This window comes from Mercenaria mercenaria, chromosome 15 (assembly GCF_021730395.1).
Source record: "Mercenaria mercenaria strain notata chromosome 15, MADL_Memer_1, whole genome shotgun sequence".
Classification (NCBI taxonomy): Eukaryota; Metazoa; Mollusca; class Bivalvia; order Venerida; family Veneridae; genus Mercenaria; species Mercenaria mercenaria.
The window spans coordinates 42,999,273-43,025,143 of NC_069375.1; the positions used below are offsets into that span (position 1 = coordinate 42,999,273).

Consider the following 25,871-nt stretch of genomic DNA (forward strand, 5'->3'; position numbering starts at 1 on the left):
CGAAAACTTTTTATATTTTTATGATAGTATCATACATTTTATGTTTTGACATGTATTAAAGTTGATAGTCCAGTGGAAAATATAAATATTATTTAAATATAAAATGGATGCTAGATCTTTTCAAAAGTTTTTTTTTCCAGAAATGTGTTTGGGTAGTACACGGGAAATATAGGATCTGTGTGTTATTTGTCTTTTAACGAAGTCAGAAATTATAGATAATAAATTGTAGTACATGTATTTGTTGTGCTACAAAACAGCTGGTAAACGGACAACTGAATAACATGCTATCCATGTTTAAAAATGGTTAGAAATCTTAACTTCTCAAATGTTTGATTTCAGTGTTTCAGCTGACGCTATGAAAGTCTGTTTAGAAGATAATGACACATATCAGAGTATTCCAGTCTTTGCGTCATACGCAAAATATGGCGTCATCATTATTGCTTCTATAGAGTTACTCATAGAGGTATAATCATGAAAATATTGACTGTATTCTAATCATTTGTAATCGCATACCACTTTACATTGCTGGCATAGTGTAGCACCTGACTACTGTGTTATTTAGTGTTCTAGTGACAGCTTGTTGAAGTTGTCACGTTTGTTTTTCATGATGATTTTGTCGTAAATTTAGGTTTCTACTCCTAGTCAGAGATAAAACAGTGTAAGATTTAGTAAATCTAATAATAATAAATATCGTTTTATCGATAAAAAATATGAATCCGGAATCACCTCGCAGTAGTTCTTTTCTTTACCTTTCAAATGAGATTGTAAACCTCAAGATAATAGTTACTAACCTTTAACCTTCAGGTGGTAGAAATGAAGCAGATGTTCTCGTGCAAAGTATGGCTGTATTTCTTAGAAGTGGAAAATGTGATTGAATGGATAACGTGTACTACTGCCATTATTTTTGTAGTGAACCTAAATGGTTGCAGTGATACAGGATTCAGGCCTGTATGCTATTTTCATTTTCAATGACTGTGCTTTATATTTACAACCATATGTTGGGGAGCAGTAGTTTGAGTACACTTATTTCTTTAGAGAGGTAAAATCATATGGTGTTTAAGAATTATATGAGCCGTGCCATGGGAAAACCAACATAGTGGGTTTGCGACCAGCATAGATCCAGACCAGCCTGCGCATCCGCGCAGTCTGGTCAGGATCCATGCTGTTCGCTAACGGTTTCTCTAATTGCAGTAGGCTTTAAAAGCGAACAGCATGGATCCTGACCAGACTGCGCGGATGGGCTGGCTGGTCTGGATCCATGTTGGTCGCAAACCTACTATGTTGGTTTTCTCATGGCGCGGCTCATATATTACAAGGCGATCTTGCAGGCTTAAATTTAGAAAACACCTAGTATGCAAAGTAGTTACATGTAGCCTTTTTCCGCAAACTATCAGAAATAATTTATGGAGTAGCACGCCTCGTTTCATACTAAAGACTCAGTCAAGTTCCATTTGAAATATTTTTAAAATTGATATCTTAATTCATATTAAAATAAATACCATTACAAGTTTAAAATCGGTCTATTAATACTCGTTGTGCGGAATACTAAAACTGATAATTTGAATAGTGTTTTCACATTTTGACCTAAACATAATTATTATATGAGCAAAATGGCGCATTAGCTTGTCATGGATCAGATATGAAAACTGATCATTTACACAACCGCGAAAATAGTACAAAATCAAATTCGCATGTATATAAGGACAAACATAATTCACTATAAAAATTTTATAACATTTGTAACATCTTTGAAAACATGACGGATACACTTGATGATGTTGACAAGTGATTATATGAATATTAAAGAGGATTTACGGCTTCGAGCAATGACCCGTTTGGATAAGCTTCATGTTTAAGTAGACGTACATACGTAAAAAATAAAAAAAAAACGTTTCTGTTTTTATAATAGGACATTCAAAGCAACTATTTCGCTTTATACGTCTTTAGTTATGTAGGATGATTTTTGCGATCATTGTATATCACAGCGAGAGATAAGGAAAACAGATTATAAGCATTGACCTCATCCGGTGTAGAAATACTTTCTAGTATATTGTGACAGTCACTAAGGTGGACACAATGTGACCATAAACAAAGGTCATGTGATCGCCTGTCCAGTATCTAATTTGTTTTCTTTCTAGAAACTGCCAAATAAGATGCATGATGGAACTAGTTAATACTCTTACTCATTTAAAAGCGTAACAGAAATGAAAGATGAGAGAATTTTTTAATGAAAACTCCCACCTGCCTCTGCTTGGATTTGAACCTGGGTCGCAAGGGCGGAAGGCCAGTGCTCTAACCACTGTCCAGAAAGGTCGACTCCCTGACGTATTTGTAATGAATGCAATTTGGGGAACTATATCCCGGATGCATTTCAAATGAAAAATCCTAACTGCCTCTGCTGGAATTTGAACCCCGATCGCACCGATGGAAGGCCAATGCTCTAACCACTGAGCAAAAGTGACGACCCCTGACACGGGTTTTAAAGACTGGTTTTAAATGTGAGGTTATACTAAAGTGGCTGTAACAATACAACAAAAATATCTGTGTAAATAGAAACTAGCATGCTACATGTAATTACATTTATAAACAGAAACACGAAATAAGGGAAGCGAGTTTATTCCAACTATGAATCTTTTTTAATTTCGTATATTTCTTGCTATAGAGCATAGGCATATTTTGCTGTAATCATTGCTAGATACTATCCTTTCGAATTTATGTAAGCTTTATTGATTACAAAAAATGATAATTACTGTCCTCTTACCAGGTTTTATTCTGCTTTTAGTTCAGATATTTCCTTTGGCTCGACACTCCGTTTTACAAACGTATGTATATATTGCAGCAGTGGCAGTGGAGTTGCGGCACAGTATCTGTCTTCCTTGCTTGGATAAATATGTTATTCATTATCCAAAAATTCGAATGGTTCGGGATTTATGTTGTTATGCTGTTTCGAGTCGCGAAGGTGTTCATGAAGTTCTTCTTAGTATTCTTCCTTCTGATCGTTGCGTTTGCTGTTTCTTTCCATGGCCTTTTTCAAAATCAGGTAATACACCTTTTAATGTAATATTTTTATTTTATTTTGTGCGTTAACGTTAGTATCTTTATAGGGAGACTACACGATTATGTTGTGTAATAATAATAATAATAATACTGATAATAATTGTAATAACGATTTTTTAGAGTGGAACACATACAAAATGTACTTGGCTTAAACAATTTACAATATTGTCCACATATACAACACATATACATAATATTCATTTCTGCAAAAAGACTAAAGATTATTGCATGACTAAACTCTGTAGTACTATGTAGGATCGAAATTTTTCTAACAAAAGAAGAAAAAGCATAGGTCACCGAACTCGTTTTAATTTTATAGGGCCTTTTCTCCACCCACTCTTTTTGATTTTTTGTAAAATTGAAACAAACGGTTGTACTTTATGAAACATATAACATCCCACTTAATCTGTAGGGATTTCAAGTATTACATGTTAATATGAATATACGGTGATGTCAGTATTATAGAAGCATAAATGTCGCTAACAAATCTCTTTCGTTATTACAACTTGACGTAATTACCTCATCAACTTTATTTTCAATGGAGAAAACGTATTTAGATCTACACAAACAAATTCTGACGTTAAGATTTTCAAAATATTTTGCAGCTTTAATGACACACAAAAATGCTTTAAAATGGGAAGAAAACAAAATGGGGTCACCGTGCATCCAAGAGATTTATTAAGAAAAAAATCCCTTAAAGTGGAATTATATGCATTTTTCAAGTAAACATCAAGCTTAAATAGATGTGTATGTAAAAAGGATGGAGGAAATTATTGCTTTTAACCCAGCATACCAAACTCTTCCTGTTACCAGTACAAAATAATAAGTTTCCAAATAGGACTTTCTTATTTTGACTGGGGCAGTCTTTTAAAAAAAAACCGCCAATCTGCAAGCAAGAGTTGGTTCCCTTCTACTTCAGAAATTTCTATTTACAGGTATGGGAGATCATTGCGCAGAAGATTGGAAAAAGCATCAACTTCTAATACTAATGCGGCATTATTGTTAATTTAACACATCTAATTGCACAGATTTTATTGAACACTCACCCAAAACACTATGTGCAGTATTAGATGCGCATAATACCACTTTAAAAACTGGTTAATTTTGATATTTTTGTTCTTTTTTGTTTTAATTTGAATTTTATAGATAATATATAGTGCTACATGTATCTTGAAATCTTTTTCTTTCACTTATAGCTTAACATTATATGTATAGGTCAGATATCAACGACAAACCTGATTTACTGTAACAGATATATGAAATTACCTACCCCTACCACATTGTAAATCTTATGTCAATTTTAGGCAAATACTAGCTAAAAATAAGGGTGAAAAAATGTTTCGCAAAAAGTAGAATATATTTGGTTAAATGCAGTAAAGCTACAAACATACAGGCCACATACACGCGCATTCATACACAGGGAAGGTTGTGGGGTGGGGAACAAAAAGAAGGATGACCGATATATTTTATTTGCATTGTTTCAGGAATTTATATAAGGCTCGTTACAGCTTCTGTAATCTAAAAGAAACATGAATTAGCATTGTCTTTTTATCTATGACTTTTTTTATTCTTTAAAACTTGTTCGGATCAAGTGAAAACAAGGTTTTATTCAAGAATTTGTCTGATGAACCCGCCAAGTACAAATTAATTTTGGAGATAAAATTAAACAAGACTACCAGTACAGTGCAACCTCCGTAGAGCAAAACCCTTTGGAAGACGCAGTTATTGACCTCTGTTGAGAGGTTGTTGCTCTACAGAGGTTAAATCGATAGTAAATTTCAGCTATGGGAAATTTTGATGATGCTGTTGTAGAGAGGTTTCTGCTGTAGAGAGGGCCGCTCTGTAGAGGCTGCACTGTAATTATTTTTACGTAATGCAAAGAATCTTTTTTCTTAGCAAGGTTTTTACTACTGATCTTAATTACAAAGTAATAAGTTCATTGTTACGTGGCAATAACTGACAGAACCTTTTTCTTATAGTTGAGCTTCCGAGTATTTAAATTTCATGATACGTTTTATATGATGATTTCACTACCAATTTTCCAGTATTGTCAAACCCATCTGTTAATCCTCTTATTTATTTATATTTTATCTTTTTCCAATAATCAGTGTTAATTGCAAAAGATATGTTTGCAACATTATAATACAACTAAACTTAAGAAATCATCTTAAAGAAAAATTCTAACAAATATTGTAATTGAATAATCAAAGATTGTTAATGATAATACACACCCTTTGAAAGAGCCAGATGCTTTATCGTTTTAATATAGACTTGTTATCTCTTGTTCTAGTTTTCAAAAATTAAAAAATCGTCTAAAAGTGTTCTTTTTTTAAGTTAAAACTAGGTATATAGATGTGGCTGTCCACCATTATTTTCTGTTTCCTACAAGACAAGAACATATTATCCCAGAGATTTTAAATAAGTAAATCATGTGTGAAAAATCCTCTTATGTCATTTTCATTCTAATGTGAATAATACAAATCTCTTTTACACTTTTTTACTGCCATATGGTTAGCCACAGTGTGCTTAAATTTTTAAAACAAGGTATTATTCCAAGTAAAAATTTTTCTAAAGGCTTGGATCAATAAGAACATTCGGAAGTAGGAGAAAGAGGCATATAGCTTTACAGTATTATTTTCTAGGAACAATTCAGTACAGTTTGGATCTCTGTGGTGAAGACAACAGCGATGATGATTGGCGAAATTGACTTTGGTACCATTTTTTTTGACGAAGTAGTGCACTATGAATACATCAGTTATATGTTCTTCTACATCTTCTTGATGTTTATGACTATTGTCCTCATCAATCTACTGGTATGCTATTGAATTTCTATTCTTTTATGAATTACGTGCTTTTCTACTTCTTCGTGTTATAATTAACATATGCATATATTGAAGCATCTTTCGACTAATGACTAATTGCGTGAGACCTGAATCGTAATTGTCAGAAGTATACATTTCTGGGCGTAAAACATTAACTAAACCTTGCTGTATGTATCTAAATGATTATCTATAACTTCATCGAATGCTAGTGTCTGCATTCATTTGACGGAAATACCTATAACTTACTATGTCACGCTTTGATGATGAAATCCTCTAAGTAAACACACGACATGAAAATCGACGAAATAAAAATGTGCATTATCGTAATGCATTGGAAGACTTAATTTGTTGTTTTTGGAAACTTAAACTTGTAGAAAATAACAGTAGACTTGTATGTTAAAACAAACCTTAAAAGTCTACAAAATGTAAAAGAGGTTCTACCAGGTAGACTGTGTTTTTTGAATTGTTCAATAAATATTTATTCCCATTAAACAATAATCACCGGCATAAGGTTATTAAACACACATAATCACATGCATAAACACACGCACACACACACATACGCACACTCACACATACACACACAGTGAGTGTCAGAGAGAGAAAAAGGAAGAGTCTATCTTTATAAGGAACTATAGAAAAAGAAAAAGGTTTGTTAACTTACATAAAAAAGGTACGCTTTTTTAAATATAAACCTACGAATTTACTCCTTTTTATACGCGCGTTTGAAAACGGGACGTATTATGGAAAGACGGGCGGGTGATCGGGTGGCGTCACACAGACCTTGTCCGGAGCATATCCTCTACATGCATGGAGGGATTTTGATGAAACTTAGAACAGTTGTTCACCATCATGAGACGGAGTGTCTTGTGCAAGAAACAGGTCCCCAGGTCTAAGGTCTTGGTCACACTTAGAGTTAAAAGGTCAAATTCAATAATGCCTTTGTCAAGTGGATATCTTCTTCATGCATAAAAGGATTTTCATGAATATTGGCACAATTGTTCATCATCATAAGACGGAGTGTCATGCGCAACAACCAGTTCTCTAGGTATAAGGTCAAGGTCACACTTATAGTTCAAAGGTCAAATCCAAGAATGACTTTGTCCGGAGCATATCTTCTTCATGCATAGAGGGATTTTGAAGTTGACACAATTGTTCATCATCATGAGACGGAGTGTCATGCACAAAAACCAGGTCTCTAGGCTTAAGGTCAAGGTCACACTTAGAGGCCAAAGGATCAAGAATGTTTACAAATGCAAGAATGACTTTGCCCGGAGCATATCCTCTTCATGCATGGAAGGATTTTGATGAAGCTTGGCACAGTTGTTTACCATTGTCAGTGGGAGTGTCATGTGCAAGAAGCAGGTCCCTAGGACTAAGGTCTAAGGTCAAGGTCACACTTAGAGGTCAAATGATACAAGAATGAAAACTTTGTCCGGAGCATATCTTCTTCATGCATAGGACTTTGGTGTAGCTTGGCACAATTGTTCACCATCATGAGACGGAGTTTCTTGCGCAAAAACCAGGTCCCTAGGGGTAAGGTCAAGGTTACACCAAAAGGTCAATGATACAAGAATGAAAACATTTTCCGAAGCATTTCTTCTTCATGCATTGAGGGATTTTGATACAACTTGACACAAATATTCACAAGCATGAGACGGTGTGTCATGCGCAAGAACCAGGTCCCTAAGTCTAAGGTCAAGGTCACACTTAGAGGTCAAAGGTCAAATAAAAAATGTACAAAAATGACTGTCCGTAGCTTTCATACTTCATGCATGGAGGGATTTTGATATAACTTAGCACACTTGTACACAATCTTGAGACGGAGTGTCATGCTCTGGTCTTTTCTTTTGAATTACTTCCCTTTGTTGTTACTATAAATAGCTTATATTGTAAATGTTTCATTACAAGTCATAGGGAAAACTCGAGACCACTTGTCTGTAGTACAACATGCATGTTATATCCAATTCTGAGGTGTATATTGTGCTATCTCTACCTGGTAATGATTTTTGTGTGGACTTGTGTTTTTTTATTTATTTTTTCTCTCTTTAAAGATTAACTTCCCTTAGTTGTTACTATAAATATCTTACATTGTAACTTTTTTTTTATAATTGACCGTTGGGAAAAACCAAAACCACTTTTCTGTGGTACAACATTGGTGTTACTTTCAAATTTTGGGTGTATTTTAAGGTATCTCTACCTGGTATGGATTTTTTGTGGACTTAGAAAAATAAATGAATTACAATAATTTATTAAAACAAACGTTGTAAACAACTTGAAAATTAAAATTCTATTTGCAAATACAGGTGCTAATGTAATGGAATTTGCTGTGACGGGCGTATATTGTGACATTCTGGCACTCTTGTTGCCATTTCAGTGTCTCTTTTCAAACATAAAAAGAACCATAATTGTGCCTCAATTTTATCTAGAATTCAGAACACAGAATTTAAAACATAATAATATGTTTAACATTGCATTGAAATATGCTACATCTTTTATGTGTATAATTTTATCAAAGATTTCCATACAAGCTTTTCCGTTCTTAACAAAAAATCAGTTTTCAGATCAAATTTTGAATATTTTTGGGAAATGCTGATCATCTTATTTTGACGATAAAAACAATTTCTACTTACTTCATATGGTTATGATAACTTATTGACTGACCTATAGTATTTTGTTTGTTTCTATATCTGCATCACTCGCAAGCAAACAAGTTACTTTATGCTTCCTGTTAGTTAGAAAATAATTGAGTATTCAATTTGATAAAGATGTACCTATATAATTAAATATGTTTCTGTTTCAAAGACGAGTAAACAGAATATAGCCGACATAGCGGCATGCAAGAAATATTGAAGAGTTTACCCGTGTAAAAATAATGACAGGACCTGTAGTTATTCAAAAATTACTTTTAAAGTTTGCTAATAGAAAACATGTTCTACATGACGTCACCAACGTTATTCATTGTAAACATTTATACCGCTGATGAAGGCATTGCAAGTCGAAACTGGCTGGAAATAAATCAAAAACCAGTTTGAATTTGTTCTTCCATTTTTAATGTACTAATGGAACTTTGTCTCATAAACTGATTTCAGTTTTATGAAAATACCAGCGAGCACTTATATTGTATTATCATTCATTTGTAGTTATTATTTTAAAATATTTTTAAGGCAATGCACGTACAAGTTCTGATGAATTCCACATTTTTTTAAATATGCAGTTATATGTTATCCTCTTCTTGACATTCATTGACGGCCTAAGATAATTCTAAACAAGAAACGCGGCAATGCCACGAAACCAGGTTTTCAACACTTTTCATAAGAATAAAAAAGTATACTGAAGCACAGTGCACAACTTTAAAGCACAACCCTAACCCTAACCCTATTTTTAGTAACAATGACCTTGACCTTGATCCCAGAAATCCCAAAATCAATCCCAAGCTACAACTTTATATAAGTTTTCTATACACCAAGTTTCATCATGATAGCTCATTCCTAAGTTAAGTTATTGACCGGAAACCCTTTTTCTATTTTAAGTAACAGTGACCTTGACCTTGACCCCAGAAACCCCAAAATCAATCCCAGCCTTTATCTTAATATAAGCTATATACATACGAAGTTTTATTCAAATATCTTTACCGAAACAAAAGTTATTGACCGCAAACACCAGTTTGACGCCGCCGCCCGCCCGCCCGTCCGCCCAACGACAAACCCCAATCTAATAACTCAGGTTTTCGTTGAAAACCTGGTTAAAAACGAAGTACTGTAAACAGGTAAATGAATGCATCATTAATCAGTTACCGCTGGCAATTACCGACCGGTAGTGGATTTTTCTGAAATTGTTTCCTTTTATTTCTCCTTTCATTACATCTTCTTTTTAAAAGCATCAATTACAAACTGTGATACATACACCGTTGAAATCACAAGTGGCATTAGTAATAAAAAAAGGAGAATATCTTAATATATACAAACATGTATGAACAAATATTTTACGTATCTGCATACATTGTCTTAGACAATTTCTATTTGAATTATGTAATTATAGTGGACGCAACTTGACCCCGATGGTTGACCTTTGTATTATAATACATAACGAGGCACAACCTATTATTGAAAAGGTGTCTACGTAAAACGCGGTATACAAACTCATTCCATTTAGATATACACGGCCACCCTAAGCACCCCTTATTTCTACAATGAAATAATCGATATGAATAATCGGCCTAAGGTCAGCCATCGCGGTCAAGTTGCGACTACTATACCATCAAATAAAATTTAATGAGCATGATATGTATGCGATACAAACTTTTCATCACTATTCTTTTGTATTCTTTCTTTATTTGATTTATTTTAAAATATTTAATTGTATTGCTGTTCTATCATGAAGCTTACTTCTAAATAGTCGACACAAACTATTGTTATTACAAATCAGCTCACGCGGAAAACCCAACATTCTGTTTTTCCTCGAAGGAAAAATCTTGCTCAGCGAGGAACACTGTGGAAAATGGTTTCGTATACGGGAGTGTACGCATTTCGTATACTCCTAATATACGGGCGTATACGTAAACATTTTCCCGTATATGGAACATTCCATATACAGGAGGGGCCTCCGTGGCCGAGTGGTTAAGGTCGCTGACTTCAAATCACTTGCTCCTCATCGATGTGGGTTCGATCCTCACTCGGGTCTTTGAATTCTTCATGTGAGGAAGCCATCCAGCTGGCTTACAGAAGGTCGCTGGTTCTACCCAGGTGCCCGCTCGTGATTAAATAATGCACGGAGGGGCACCTGGGGGTCTTCCTCCACCATTAAAGCTGGAAAGTCGTCATATGACCCATCATGTGTCTGTGCGACGTTAAGTCCAACACAAACATAACATTCAATATACGGGAATCCCGTATTCTTTAACTGGACATTCATGTTTTTCTCACATGGATCCGTTCATTCATAGTTAGCATCAATCCGTTTCAATAGTTTATGTCAGTATTCAAAGTTAGGAATTGTCAAGGTCCAAAAGTATGTTCAAGGCGTAGGTTTTGATCATACATTCAGGAAAGATACTTTTATATGATATTCGTATATTAGACATATACGGGACCGTATACTCCCGTATATGCATGTATTTTTCGCAGTGGAATTCCTCCGAGCACTGCCTTATTCTGACTCGGAGTACCAATGTATAGTTTTATTACTTTAGCGGAATTTCGTCGAGTCACTCCGAGAAATTACTTGAAGGAACTCCGAGTCAAAATTATACAGGTAACACTGTAATACATTTCGATATTTTATGGCCACTCCACGCGAGTCTGCAATAAACAATTTATTAGTCATTTCGAGTGACGCGAGATGATTTCATGAAACTTCGAGGCAGTATTCCCTTACCTTGATGGAATTTTTAATAATTAGCCTGTTCTTTTAACTTAAATTTTGTGAATTTTGTTATTAAAATTGTTTCCGACCATACGAATTAGTTTAAGAAGTATACTTATGTAAAATGGATTAAATTATTAATCATAAAAAATTAAATAATTTTTCAAATGACCGCCACTAAAGAAAAGTGATTTGTTAAATTGTAATATAGAAATAATTTCTGGTAAAATGCACCAAAATCAAGCATAATTTTTAATTAGATATACAGTTGAATATCGTTACCTCGATACCGGTTAGCTCGATACTCCGGTTAGCACGATGTATTTTAGTCGGTCCCGATTTTTCTCTATATATTCTAATGTAATTATTTATCATTACCTCGATATGATTACCTCGATATTTTGTTTAGCTCGTTGAGATTTTTCAGTCCCGTCAAATTACCTGTAATGATTTTTACACCTGGTTTCGTCGATATCACAGCGTGTCAAAAATATCCATGTTTTCTGTTATGTGTGAAAAGCAAACTATTGTTGTCCGGCAATGTATTTATCATAATCAAGTTAGAGTGTTTGTTATTTAATCTTTAACCCAATTCAAATGTTAAGAGGTTTGTATTTAATTCCCAGTAATTAGTCTTATAAAACAGCGTGCAAGCGGGCAACTTGTTTTCCAATATAACAATTAATTTGGATAAAATGATTTTCTGTATCTGCCATTTAGGACTGAGTAACAATATGCGTATTGCACAGGCAAATTTTCCTTATTGAATCAGAGTCAAAATGACTACTCAACTTGGAACATTACAGCTGCATTCAGTCCTGTTTATGGAAGGAATAAAATGCTAATGTTTACACGTATGTTTTGAAAAAGTTAAAACTTAAATATAAGTATGTACTATTTAATTAAGATGTTTATTTGTCAATAAAATTAAAATCGTATTTACGTTATATTATTTCTTTCCCCTTTCAAACCCTCTGAAAAAAAGCATTGGATATAGTGAAAATAAAGACGTCCGACACAAGTACAAAATTGTCCCAGACCGTCTATATCGTTACGTCGAACTTCGGATACGTCGATGCATTTTTTACAGTCCCTTGAATATCGAGGTGACGGTATTCGACTGTACTTTAAATTAAGACCCGCTAAAAAGTTCCTTGTTAAGTGTGATATTGAAATACTTTCTAACTGTTCTGTTTAAATAAGAAATAAATTATGTAAAATAAACAATATTATTTTAAGAATTATATAAAACTCAACAGACTTTCAAATAACTGGCGTGAAAGAAAAGTAATTTATTAGATATCAAATTAAAGTAGTTTCTGACAGTTCAAATTAAATTCAGAAACAGAATTATGTAAATTAAACAAAATTAGGTACTACATAAAAATAGGTAAACTTTAAGATAATGTCCGTTAAAGAACAGTGATCTTTTATTTAAAATTATAGGAGAAATGACATCATGAAAATTCATCTGGAATGAATTATAAAAAGGAAAATAATTGCTACCGTATCCACGTATCCATTCAAAAAGTCATAAAATGTTTTAAATGAACAGAAATAGCTGGTTTATTTAAATGTGAAATAGATAGATACTATTATACGAGGTATGTTCGAAATGAATTGCTTATTTCTATCTGGAGACTTCAAATTTGAAGTTAGCCCAAAAGGGCTCATTTAATGCCCTCGAAGTACTCCCCGTGGCTAGAAATGCAAAGTTTCAGCCGATGTATCCACTTCTTGAAGGCGTCACGGTACGCTGATTTGGGCACAGTAATAAGGTACTGATGAATGGCAGATCCAAGTGCCTGTCGGGACTGGTATTTCCGCCCAGCAAGGAATAATTTCAATTTCGGAAACAAAAAGAAATCACATGGGACAAGGTCTGGGGAATACGGGGGGTGAGGCAAAACAGTTACTTTTTCTTTCTTCAAAAACGCCGTAACTATTTCGGAGGTATGAGAGAGGGCATTGTCATGTAGAAGACAGACATGTTTAAAACCAGTGGCAGAGCGTCGTTTCTGATAATACTTTGTCAGTTTCTTCAGTACTACGTCTTTATAGTACTTTCCGGTGATGCTTTTGCCCTTTTTCGTCGGCACTTTTATTGCGACTCCTTCACCAGAGAAGAAGATTGCATACAAAACCTTCTTTGCACTCAAAGAACGTTTGGCAATTATTGGGCGTTTGCTGTGTTTAGTGGCCCAGATCTTATTGCTAACCTTTCTGACGGGCTCAAAATAATGGACCCAGGTTTCATCACCTGTGACGACATTGGCAAACTGCTTTTTGTCATATTTTGGAAACATTTGAAGCAGCTTTATAGCCACTTTAACCCGTTGCCTCTTTTGCTCATCAGTCAACAGATTTGGCACCCATCTAGCAGAAATCTTTCTGACTTTCAAATGCTTCTTCAAAATAAGGTGAACCGTTGATAGTGATATGCCTACCTTTCGTGCAATATCACGAACTGTAAATCTGGCATCTCCTTCAATGATTTCCTGTATTTTGGAAACGCTTTCTTTACGAGATGCAGATTTTGGCCTACCTGATTTCGGTGCATTTTTGATGGACTCTACACCAGACTCAAATTTCTTTCTCCACCGCCGAACTGTGTCATAAGACACACAAGAAGGTCCATAAGCAGTAGAAAGTTCAGTCATCAGCTGCTTCATAGAACAACCAAGTTTTGAGCGAGCTTTGATGTAAGCCCGTATTTTGTCTTTCTTGTCGACGCTTCTACCAACCATTTTTACTACAGTGGTCAATGATTGCGTGTATTCAAATGGCAAATTTTATGTCTTACACTTAGTCTAACATGTACATTTATACACCGTTGTGTAGGTATTGAATAACCCTATACAGGTTGGTATTGGTTTTTATCGTGCCCCACGTGGATATCGAGCTAGAGGACAATAAGCAATTCATATCGGACACTCCTCGTAATTATTCTTTGATTACTCTTTTCGCGTATCACTATGAAAAATATAATTCACTTGCTCCATGTTATTTGAAATCTGTCTTTGAAGGTACTCGAAGACCCAACTAAATTTTTGATACCGGGTAATATGTATACGTCTCGGAGTCCTTTGAAGGAATTCCGAGTGACTTCGCACAAATCTTCGGAGTCAGGCAGCGAAGGTTTGTTACGGAAACTGGATGTCTCGATGAGTCGGAGACATGGTGCTCGTACTTGCCGTCCTCCGAGGATCGAGTAAAATGGGTTTTCCGCGTGAGTTCATCTGTATATTGACCGGCTGCAAAACGTTAAGCCAAATGACGCATCATCATTGCTTGTGTTATTTAAGGTCGGTTTATCTGTGGAAAATATACAAGAATTCCAGAAAGAAGCTGATCTCACCAAGAAAGAAATGCAAGTGAGTATATCTGAAGTATGTATAAAATTTGGATTGTCTCGAAAAAATCGTCTACTGTATTTAGACCGGGTGAGTACATAACCGCATTGTCTTTATTCTGTTTTCAGCCATCGTTACGTGGAGGTTAAACACACATTTTCCTTCCTTTATAGGCAGCGGGGAGTTTTCGCATTCCAATTAAACTTCAACTGCACCTAAATAAGCACCTAAATAATTAGTGTCTGTGATGCAAAGCTAATGTATCAAGACCATTCTTTTTTATTTTCATTATGTGTTGAAAACAAACCAAAAATATTGCATTGAAACCATCAGTTTTCCTTTATTTGCTAAATTATAAGTGTGGTATACAATTATGTAATTTATGTTAGACATAGGTTGTTTTTACTGTATTCTAGGTAACTTCCTGTTTTGTATGCGTTGTTATAAAAATGTCTTTACTTTCAATGGAAGGTGCCAGAAAATTATAGCTCACATTTGTACTCATGGTTGAATTTCAGGTAAAGTTTGCCTTGGAGGTAGAAAGAATATCAACATCTTCACTTATTTTGAAATGTCTGAATTTCCTTCGATGTAAACGGTCTGCAAACAGTCTATCGCAGAAGGAGAAGTTTTGGCCAAATAGACAAACCTGGCTGCAAAGGAAATTGGCAGAATCATGGAAGTTAACTGAAAAAGATATAAAAATGGCTTTAATACCTGAGAAAGTAAGAATTTGCGTTTACTTTAATTTATTAATTTATCATACGATATAATAAATAGCCTGATATTATCGTAATTAAAAAGCAGAGGAAATAAACCTAACCTATACAATCTTCAAATAGTGGAGAGACAGCCGGTGCACAGAATGCACCTGAGCTTAGACATATTTTAATTTCGTTTAAACAAAGTCATTATTCCCATGTTATTTACAATATGCTTCAAATATTTTTGAAATGCACAATTCTCGTAATATGGATGAGATAAATCTATATACAGTGCTTTTATGCATATTTACCCTTTTCAGTCAGTATTTACTTTTACTCTAGGTAAACGATGAATATGTTTAAACAATATGTTTTATGTCAGAACACATAACATATTTAATATTAGTGAAGTTTGAGCTGAATTCCAGTTATACCTTTCAATTGTAACAGCAATAGGTATCTTAAAATGTTATCCTTGACGATTTGATAAAAGACGGTGTGTCTGAGATCTTCCGTCATCCACCTATGATTCATTTTGAGAAATAGGCAGATTCATTCGGAGAATAGGCTAGTCTTGTACATAATCCAGATACACTGGTAAGGATAAATTGCCTCCGTTACATAACTAAAATACTGAATGAAAAAGTAAATCCATTCATGACTCAGTTATGTCAAATCGTCACTGAGAACTTTTACATCAGTATCCCGAAGTGGGAGGATTTATTGAAATGGGCATCTTATTGGCATATCTAAGATATATCATGTCAGAATTTCGAATTATTTCATTATTTGCTATATAGGATGGTACTTCAAAAGAAATAGCTCGGTTGGATACTAAATTTAACACACTTGAAACAAATCTGCTAAACATGGACTCGAAGTTAGAGAAAATTTTACAGTGCCTAAGAGATGATTGGAGCAGTGATTACAATTAACCGAGTTACGTTGAATTCAGGTATGTAATATTATAACTAAGAATCGTATAAAATATTTCCTTCATCTAAAATAATTTAAAGTAAATATGTATTCTTAAATTGGCACATTATTAATTGGTATATAAAGGTTTGATACAATAGTTTCTCAATTTAAAAAATGTCAAAATGTACAAAATAAAAATCATCGCAGAAAAAGGGAATCAGCAGTAATACTATCCATTTTATATTGCAGATGATGTTCTTATTTTTCCTGACACTATTATGGAATATATCACCTGACGTTAGAATATGATTACACTTAAAAATATTGTTGCAAAAATATATCATGGACAACATTTTAACACTCTTGTCTGTTACATGAAGATCAAAACGCTCCCATCCAACACCACATTACGTCGCCTTCTTCTCCGAAAACAATTTCAAAAACATTTTTGCTTCTCCTCTGATCAAGACCTTTGAGCGTATATTTTCCCATGCGGAATTCTTGTTATCATTTTAGCCTGCAGTGTCTGTTGTGTATATGAGTGTTTATATTGATGTCTCCACCACACAGTGGTGTGGGAGACATATTGATTTACTCCAGTCTGTATGTGTGTATGTGTGTGTGGGGTGGATGTGCGTTTGTGTGGGTGTGTGTCCCAAAGCTTGTCCGCACTTTAAGACAAATATTTCTCATCCGATCTTCCCCAAACGTGAACAAAATGTGTTTGACCATAAGACCTCAGCCAAGTTTGATAACTAGCCAAATCGGCTAAGAAACTTCGGTATTATGGCCCTTGAAATAATTAATGTATCACCTACACTCATAAAAACGCTGAAGTCTTCATTCTCAAACATGCACCAAAAACCATTCATTTTGTCCGCACTCTAAGTCAAACATTTCTTATCCGATCTTCCCTAAACTTAAAAACAAAATGTGTTTGCTAATAAGACCTTGGCCAAGTTTGATAACTAGTCAAATCGGTCCAGAGTCTTCGGAATTATGGTCATTGTCGTTAATTAATTGAACAACTAGACTCATAAAAGTGCTAAAGTCTTTATTCTCAAACATGCACCAAAAACAATTCATCTTGTCTGAACTCTAACTCAAACAATTCTTATTCTATCTGCACCAAACTTGAACAAAATGTGTTTGCAATAAGACCTTCGATAACAAGATAAATCGCCCCAGGGTCTTCGGAAAAATGGCGCTTGAAAATAATTAATTAATAACCTAGACTCATAACGTCTTCATTCTCAAACGTGCACCAAAAAACTTTCATCCTGTCTGCGCTCTAAGTCAAACATTTCACATGTGATCTTCACCAAACTTGTCTCGGCCAAGTTCGATAACTAGCCAAACTGACTCAGGCACTTAGTAATTATGGCCCTTGAAATATTAAAAATCAGCATTTTTGCAATCTGATTTTCACCAAACTTAAACAAAATGCGTGTGACCATAAGTTCTCTCCCAGGTTTGATAACTAGTATTGACACTTGAGAATTATGGCCCTTAAATTACTGAAATTCAGCCATTTTACTCTTCAAAGGTACATATTTTGTGACTAAACAGTATATGAACACTGACTTAGTGTTTAGGTGATAAGGCAGTTGTGGGAGACATGCGCTTTTCTCAAAAACAGCTCTAGTAGGTTTTGATTTGCTGTTCATAAATGTTAATGTAGAACATTTATTTATTCTCAAGTATTACTTTTATTTGATATCTACATATGGGCCTTGTATCTGAGTTATTCATTTTAGTTCAATTCATTAGCTTTTATTTTGATAAGTTGGATGTTTATTTAAATCAATCAAATCATTGCATAACTTTTAAAGAAATTTAGGAATCTGCTCAATGTTTAAAAACGACAGTAGGTCATGACAGTCGGTCATAGGTTGTTTATATTTTATAATGAACGAATAAAGTACTGATATTCATCTTTTATATTTTTTTTTCTCTGTCAATACTTTGGCCAATGCAGTTATTTTTCTTTTTACTATTACGCTATTTAGTTTTTGACTTGGCTATCTAGCCCGTTTTGAATAAAGAAAGTGTTTTGAGAAAATGATAATATTATATCGGATGCTCAGATTGGATTTAAAAAAAATGGTATATGGTTGCTCCTTTGCTTTGTACTGCTCAGCATTAGTTAAGTAAAAATAAAAGGTATATTGTGTATACATATATTTAGATATGAAAGATATTTTTATAAGATAAAAATGTTTTTTATGAAGTTAAGTTTATAGTTACAAGGGATATGTAGAAATAGGTTGTCAAGTGTAACGAATTGAAATTGTTCAAAAGGAATGGAATATGCGTAGAATTTGTAAATTATTAGAAGGCTAATAAAGATTTTGTTTTGCCAGATTATGTGATAGCCTAGCAGCTAGTTGTCATACTTGTAACTTACGATAACAGGTATAATATATTAATCTTCAATGTCTACTGAAAAACAATATATTCAAACAATGGTACATGTAATTGTTTTGGTCATTTCTCCGTTATTTGGCTTTAACTTCTATACATAATGTAAAAGTAGGGGGTAAGTATATTTCATTTCCATTCAATGGTAGAGGCTTAAAAATTTTGATTTTTATATTTTTCCTTTCTGAAAGGGTATTATTTATTTTGTCATTCTTATCCTGGAGGAATTAATCGGAATATGTGTATCAAACTATCAGTGTTTTCTTGTCATCTATTTGTCACTATCAAATGTTATCTGCAGACAGTTTTCAATAACTGAATGGTTTCTACGCTTTTTAAGATTGAGAAATGATCTGTATGCTACACGATCATTTTCTACTTAGAATTGTAAGGATCTAGATGTTAAACAATAGAAATATGAATTAATTGTCATCAGGTGTAAAAATAAAACAACAAGAAAGTACAGTTGAATTTCCCTTTGTTTGCTCTATAACGGCTGTTCGTCACATTAAAGTAACACGACGATTGTTGATCCGCCAGAAGGAACCATAATTCTTGAGAAGCAGAAGTATCCTAACGATTCCGTGTTCAGACATGCATTTCTAATAAATTACCACCTAATTGCTTGTATGTTAATCAGATTCCATACCGTACGGCTAAAATTAAGGTTTTGTTTTATAAGCAAAATCTGTTCAGATGCCATTTAAATTCATTCCACTTCTACATGTTTGTGACTCTAGACCATCGTTTCCACCACCATTGCACGAACATTTCCTAAAATGTCTCATTAACACTCGTGTGTAATTGTGTGTGTTCGTGAACAAAGTTTGAATTGGGCAGTTGGACAATGTTACTCTATAAATAAGTTTTTAAAGTACATGTAACAGTAATTTAATTGTTTTACTATTAAAATAACTTTTTTATCTTTTTTATCAAACATGTATGATAAAATGAACATAATTTCTGAATAATTCTCAGAATTCTATTATGCATATGTTAAATGTACTTCGTGTTCCAAAAGGACCAGAAAAAATAACACTTAATCCACCTACGTGGATATGTTTTACAGCGCAATATATTTTCATTGAAAGTTTGCGATTTTCTTCTACTGACTCGGCCTTTAAAGTCAATGTCATTTATACTGTGTGTAATATCATATTTCACAGCAGGCTATTTCAGCGGTAAACTATTCTGCACTTTATAGCGCGTGAAAAGTAATACAACAAACTAGTTTATCACATTACTTTCCAGTGCTGCCGCCGTTAGATGGTGTATATGATGCATATTTGCTCCTATATGTAGAGGTCCCTGCAGTTACAGAAGTTTGCGGGATGGACGGAGAAGAGATTACATGCCTTATTTCATTAATTGCTTCTTAAAGCACATTCTCATCAACTAAACCCTTTAGTTCACTATCATTTTTAGGAACAATAAATCTATCCTTTCTCTTTAAGTATCATACTACTTATTCTACCGTTTTTAAGTCCAACAACATTTGTACAAACTACAACTGCAAACTACGGTATTTTGATTCCATAAATCATATTTGAAAAAAGGAAACAAATGGAGCAATGTTTTAGATTACTGTACTTTATTTGTTTCGAACGTTAGATTTTATCTTTACTTATTTCATTATCGTAAACTATAAAGTTGAAAAAAAATATAAACATGTTTCCGTATGCATTTAATCTGTCATCTTGCGACAACAGCTTTTAACCCTACACTCCTTCCCCGCATCCTCGTCTTCAATAAACCGGGTGAACATTGTATTAAATAGAAAAAGCCTTACATGCCAAACCTAGCGTAATGAAAAGTTATCTATTCGGCTTAATTCCATAACGTTAAAAAATAATATGATTGCTACGTGTATTCCGTTTGCTTTAAAAACACATTTTTAAATATATCTGTGCCGGTTGTCTTATAACAATATTTGTTGTAACTTTTAGGAAAAACACTTTCAATTTCAAAATCCACAAGCAAACTAAAGAAAACGCCATACCATTACCATCGTTAGTAAATGTCGCTTGCAGATTTGGACGCGTAATTTTCAGAAAAAAATGCAAGAACTCAAGCAGAGGAATTCATGTAGATGTAAGTTTAAATACCTGTAGTTTTTTGTTTATCAGAAACTTAATTTGCGCTCTCCGGTCTGTTTAGATCTGACCTATAACCCAAAGCCTCCAAAAGAAATGATGTTTTCTGACTAAACAAAACGCAAATTTTATACGTTACATGTCCATACAGTACTTTCGGTACTCTGAATCTAACCCCAAAAATGATCAGTTGGTCATCATTTATAGTTAATACGTGTGACGTTTTGTTTATTTACACTTAATTTATACCGTGTATAGATTGAGAAATAACGTCTCCAAACTGTTACGTTCATGCCGCAGTCATTTTGTTTTGGATTTCCGACAAAAGTTAGCACCAGTATATAACAGTTTTAACATATGGGAATGATGTGATGTGTGCACAGTAGATATCCGCTTAAAGTAACTTTTGTTTACATTCATGTGTTAAATATGATTTATTAAATAAAAGAACTTTTATCCTGTGAAAAATTAAGAAACATATCTATATGCAATGGATATATTTATCTTAAATCTTGAGTGGCGCTAAAATATTAAGATGAGGTTAAAATACACCGAAGTTTACTGTAATTTTAGATAATCAGTCCGTGGCCTTTATTACCAGGTTGCAAACCAACCCTTTTTGATCCGCCGATTAGTACAACTGTTACAGTCGTTTTGATACAGTGCATACATTGTCGGAAATGATTACAAACCTGGACCAAGAATACTTTTTTTTTTGCTTAAGTGGACAGCACATATAGCATTAACCTTGTTGCATTTTCAAGACCCAAGTCTACTCGCACACACGTATGCTCGCAAGAATATTATATGTCAAATTCCTCTTTTGCATCTCTTTGAACATTTAAAGAAGTAAAGGATTAGGCCACACCAAATTGATAACTTTGTCAACGGATTTCCTGCTCTATTCTTTTCCAGAATGAAAGAAAAACATTTTTTTTTAAATCAGCTTCCGCTCGCTTCAATTTTTGTAGACTTGTTTCAAAATTTTAGAGTGGGCCTTTTTCACTGTTTATGTGCCTTTTTCTCTGTTAAGCGACATGAATTAAACAAAATTTGATACTTTTAATCATAATGGTCCATTAAATCACCATGAGAACATGTTTGAAGCTCTGTATTGCAGTAGTTTGCATAATTGACAGCCGAAATAACAGTTAGACTGTGTAAATAATTCTTAGAAAGTTTATATTTAAAACAGTGTCATCTATTAAACTAAATCATATATAATAATAACACAAGTTTTGCTTCGATACTTAAAATTATACACTTATATCAGCAATTACTTAAACAGGTGGTATACTTCAATTTGGACTACACGCCCAACTTGTTATAATCATCCCATCAAACTTATGAAGATTGAATACTGCTTAAGCCGGTGCCGGGTTGGGTTGGGGGGAGGGGGGTGGGGTGTGGGGTAGGCGGTGTTGGGGCGTGGGCAGTGTTGACTTTTCCATTACTGTTAATGAACAGACTCAATCAAACCGAGTCTACAATTTTCACTGTTTGCCTTGTTCTCTGAACTTCCGTGGGATCTACTTTCCAGATTGGATACATGTATTGTTTTCGGGTGAATTCCAAATTTGACAATTTTAACACGTTTTGTACACATGGAAGAATAAAGATCTCTTACTCATAATCAGTCCCTACATCCGTGATGTGCATATTTTACCTTGGGATCAATAATGGGTAAAAACATGTGATAAAAAATGAACAAGTCTGTTGTGTAGTCTGTTTGTGCATTCTTAGGACAAATATTTAGTAAGGACAATGAAATCACATACATATGTTTGTGTAATACAATCCGTCAGCTGTAAAGTTTATTTAGGACCCAATCCTTTGACTTTCGAAAATTTACCTATTCCATTATATTATGTAGGCCAAGACGCATAAACTATTGTATGCTTGTCCTACAGTTTACCCTCATAACTTGGAAGAAATAATGTATTGTTGACATAACTTTGATTTAAAGAAATGGTACTTGGCTTTTATCAGCTATGTAAAATGAACACAATTTTCTGGCAGGGAATGGATACGCACAGTCATGGAACTTAATTATAGCGAAGTACTCCAACAAAGCTTACACACTCTCAGTCAAAGAAACATGCATTAGAGGCAGCTTATTTTTTTATTTTTCAAATAGGGTCGATATTATGCTACTGATTTTTAGACCTTTTTCTGATTTGTTTAATGGGTATCATCAGATTTATTTATCTAAAAGAAACTGAAGATGATAATACATTTATTTTGAGACCTCAAAAGCATGTCTTTCCTTATATGCCAAAGTTAAATATTAAAAACAAAGAACAACAGAAACTGCAAAATTACATGAATGTACAAGCAAATTGGGCCATCTGTAAATGATGGGTTTCCTGGCATTTGGAGAAAATGCATTGAAAGTTGAAAGTTGGGAGTAATAACTTTCGTATTCTTAAGTTGTGGAGAAACGCATTGTTTATGTAGCAAGGGCACTGGTTTTCCTACGATACAAACTAAGCAAAAAGTCCTGAACACTACATATATGGTTGAATTCTTGAAACCCCAGATTGATGAACAATAGTCAGTAACAGGTACCACAGAAGAATAATACATTTTAGAATATGTCTTGAAACCTACATCTTTATTACTTTGAATTTTCGATATGATTGCACCTAATGCTCGACCTCCTGACTTTGCAAGTATATCAGCAGTATGTGAAAAGTCTAAATGTTCATGTAAGGTAACACCTAAATATTTATACATCGATGTATACGAAATACACATATCTCCTATTCTAAATGAAAAATTACTTTGCCTTTTACTTTTATTTCTAAAGTGTATAACCTTTGATTTTGAATCATTAATCATAAGTCTCCATTTTCGGCACCATTCATTTAAAAAATCTAACATGTCTTGCATATCAGCTTCATTTTCAGATAGCAACAAAATATCGTCGGCATAAAATAAACAACAAATTATATTATTATTAACTTGACACCTTTGTTTAAACTTTTCAAACCTTCAATAAGATCATTGATAAAGTAAGCAAAGATTGTCGGAGAGCCGCTGTCTCCCTGTCTGACGCCCGACAAGGTCAGGAACCAGTCACTTAACATACCATTAAGTCTAACAGAAGAAGATGTATCGGTCAAAATAGCCTCAATAGAATTGTAAAATTTACCATTGATATTATTTGACAAAAGTTTATATAAAAGTACTTTGCTGTCAACAAAATCAAAGGCCTTCTGTATATCAATAAATGTGCCAAAGGTATCTTGCTTAGAAAGAAGTCTATTTCTGATCATTGTACATGCAGTATAAACATGTTCTTCCCAGGTCCGTTTAGAACGGAAACCATTCTGTTCATCAGCGAGTATATCTTGATCCTCAATGTATGTCTTCAATCTATTATTAAGAACTGCTGAATACAGTTTGCTGACAACTGACAATAAGCTGATTCCCCTGTAATTCAAAGGCACACGTTTATCTTTGGTAACATTATTGGGGATAGGAGAAATCATTGCTCTTCGCCATACACTTGGGATAATATCCGTATCAAAACACAAATTAAACAATGAATATAAAACATCTATTATTATAGGAAACTTAAAAACTTCGTATGGTATTTTATCCCATCCTGCACTTTTACCATTTTTAGCGTTGTTCACAACTTTTTCAATTTCAGAAATTAAGAGATACATTTTCTTGGTACAGAGGATCTAACATTTGATCTTCCATAAATCTTTTATCAGACAGTATTTGTTCGAAAAATTGCCTGTCGAAAGTTTCATCATTTTTTGCACAGTTACATAAATTTTCAAAATCACTCGACCATTTATTGAAAACAAAATCCGAATCATTTACCACATTTCCGTCATTATCATAGACCTCCAATGGAATAGAACTTTTGCGTTTCGGGCCTAAGTTTTTTAAATGCTCCCAGAATGCCCTTGGGTCATCGGTACAAGTACTTTCAATTTTAATTGAAAGGGACTTTTTATGATTTCTTTCCGCTCGTTGTAAACGTTTTTCAAACAGATTTCTAGCAAGAATGTACCCATTCTGTAATTGTAGACGTGTTCGTCGATCCCCTTGAAATTTTACATAAACTTTCTCAGTTTTGCGCACATTTTGCCAAAGACTTTCTATTTCGTCATCCCAATAAGGCTTGAAACTTTTAAATCTCATGCGTGTTTTCTTAGAACAATCAAAGGATGGTATATGGTCATTCATTTCTTTTATCAAGATTTTACAGAATTTCTCGTAAATGCTATTAATGTTACACTGAATTTCTCTGCATAATTCTATATTCCTTATCAAGCCAAGAAATGCTGTTCTTGCTAAATCAGACGTCAAAAAGTCATCGGGGATCCTTTTCAATTTATAAACTTTTGTATTAAAATGCGAGCGTAACTGTTCCTAGGGCGGTGCATCTAGATTAACAGTTTTATAACTATAGGTAAACCGTAATATGTAATGGTCAGGTAATTTACTGCGTTCACCTATAAGTGATTGGAGATTATATTTATTCACTAACGAGGAGGGGGATATAACTGCGAAATTGTCACACGAGTTAAAACAATCATGATGGACACAAACATAATCGACAACAGACTTTCCGCGGGAATTTACAGATGTGAAATTGTCTCTAGATTTATTGAACCGGTTATTTAAAGCGCACATCTTCGAGTCTACAAGAAAATCAATGAAAGTATGTCCGTGCTAATTTACAGTTTTGTCCAGACATGACCTTGCAGGATTCCATCAACATCTGAAATAGTGTCCGATAACTCTCCAATCCGAGAGTTTACATCACCGCAAACAAATATCGCATCACTTTCAGTCAGCAAATAAATTTGACCAAGTAAATGTGCATAAAAATCTGTAGCATTTCGACCCCATGGTGAATTTTCCGGTGGCAGATATACAGAAAATATAACAATTTTATATTCGGTTGCCTTAGAAACTAAAGATAGGCCTAAAATGCCTTCACAAGATTGATCTACGACTTCAACGTTAAATTCGTCATATAAATGGTTCTTCACAAAAATACCTACACCTCCTGAACCCTTTGGTTCATTCAGGTGAATTAACTGTCTTTTATGTGCATAAAAACGGTAACCGTCTATTGAAAGAGTTTCATTATTTTTCAAATGGGTTTCATTG

General features: G+C 34.0%; 1 protein-coding gene across 1 annotated transcript; it reads left to right on the forward strand.

Moving 5' to 3' along the window:
• The first annotated feature begins 272 nt into the window (after positions 1-272).
• Positions 273-19,110, forward strand: LOC123560740 (transient receptor potential cation channel subfamily A member 1 homolog). The gene is made up of 8 exons (XM_053525112.1): positions 273-463; positions 805-948; positions 2,840-3,040; positions 5,700-5,870; positions 14,549-14,617; positions 15,115-15,321; positions 16,101-16,255; positions 16,468-19,110. The coding sequence occupies exons 1-7, from the start codon at positions 326-328 to the stop codon at positions 16,233-16,235; spliced, it is 1,065 nt and encodes a 354-aa protein (XP_053381087.1). The 5' UTR covers positions 273-325; the 3' UTR covers positions 16,236-16,255; positions 16,468-19,110.
• The last annotated feature ends 6,761 nt before the right edge of the window (positions 19,111-25,871 follow it).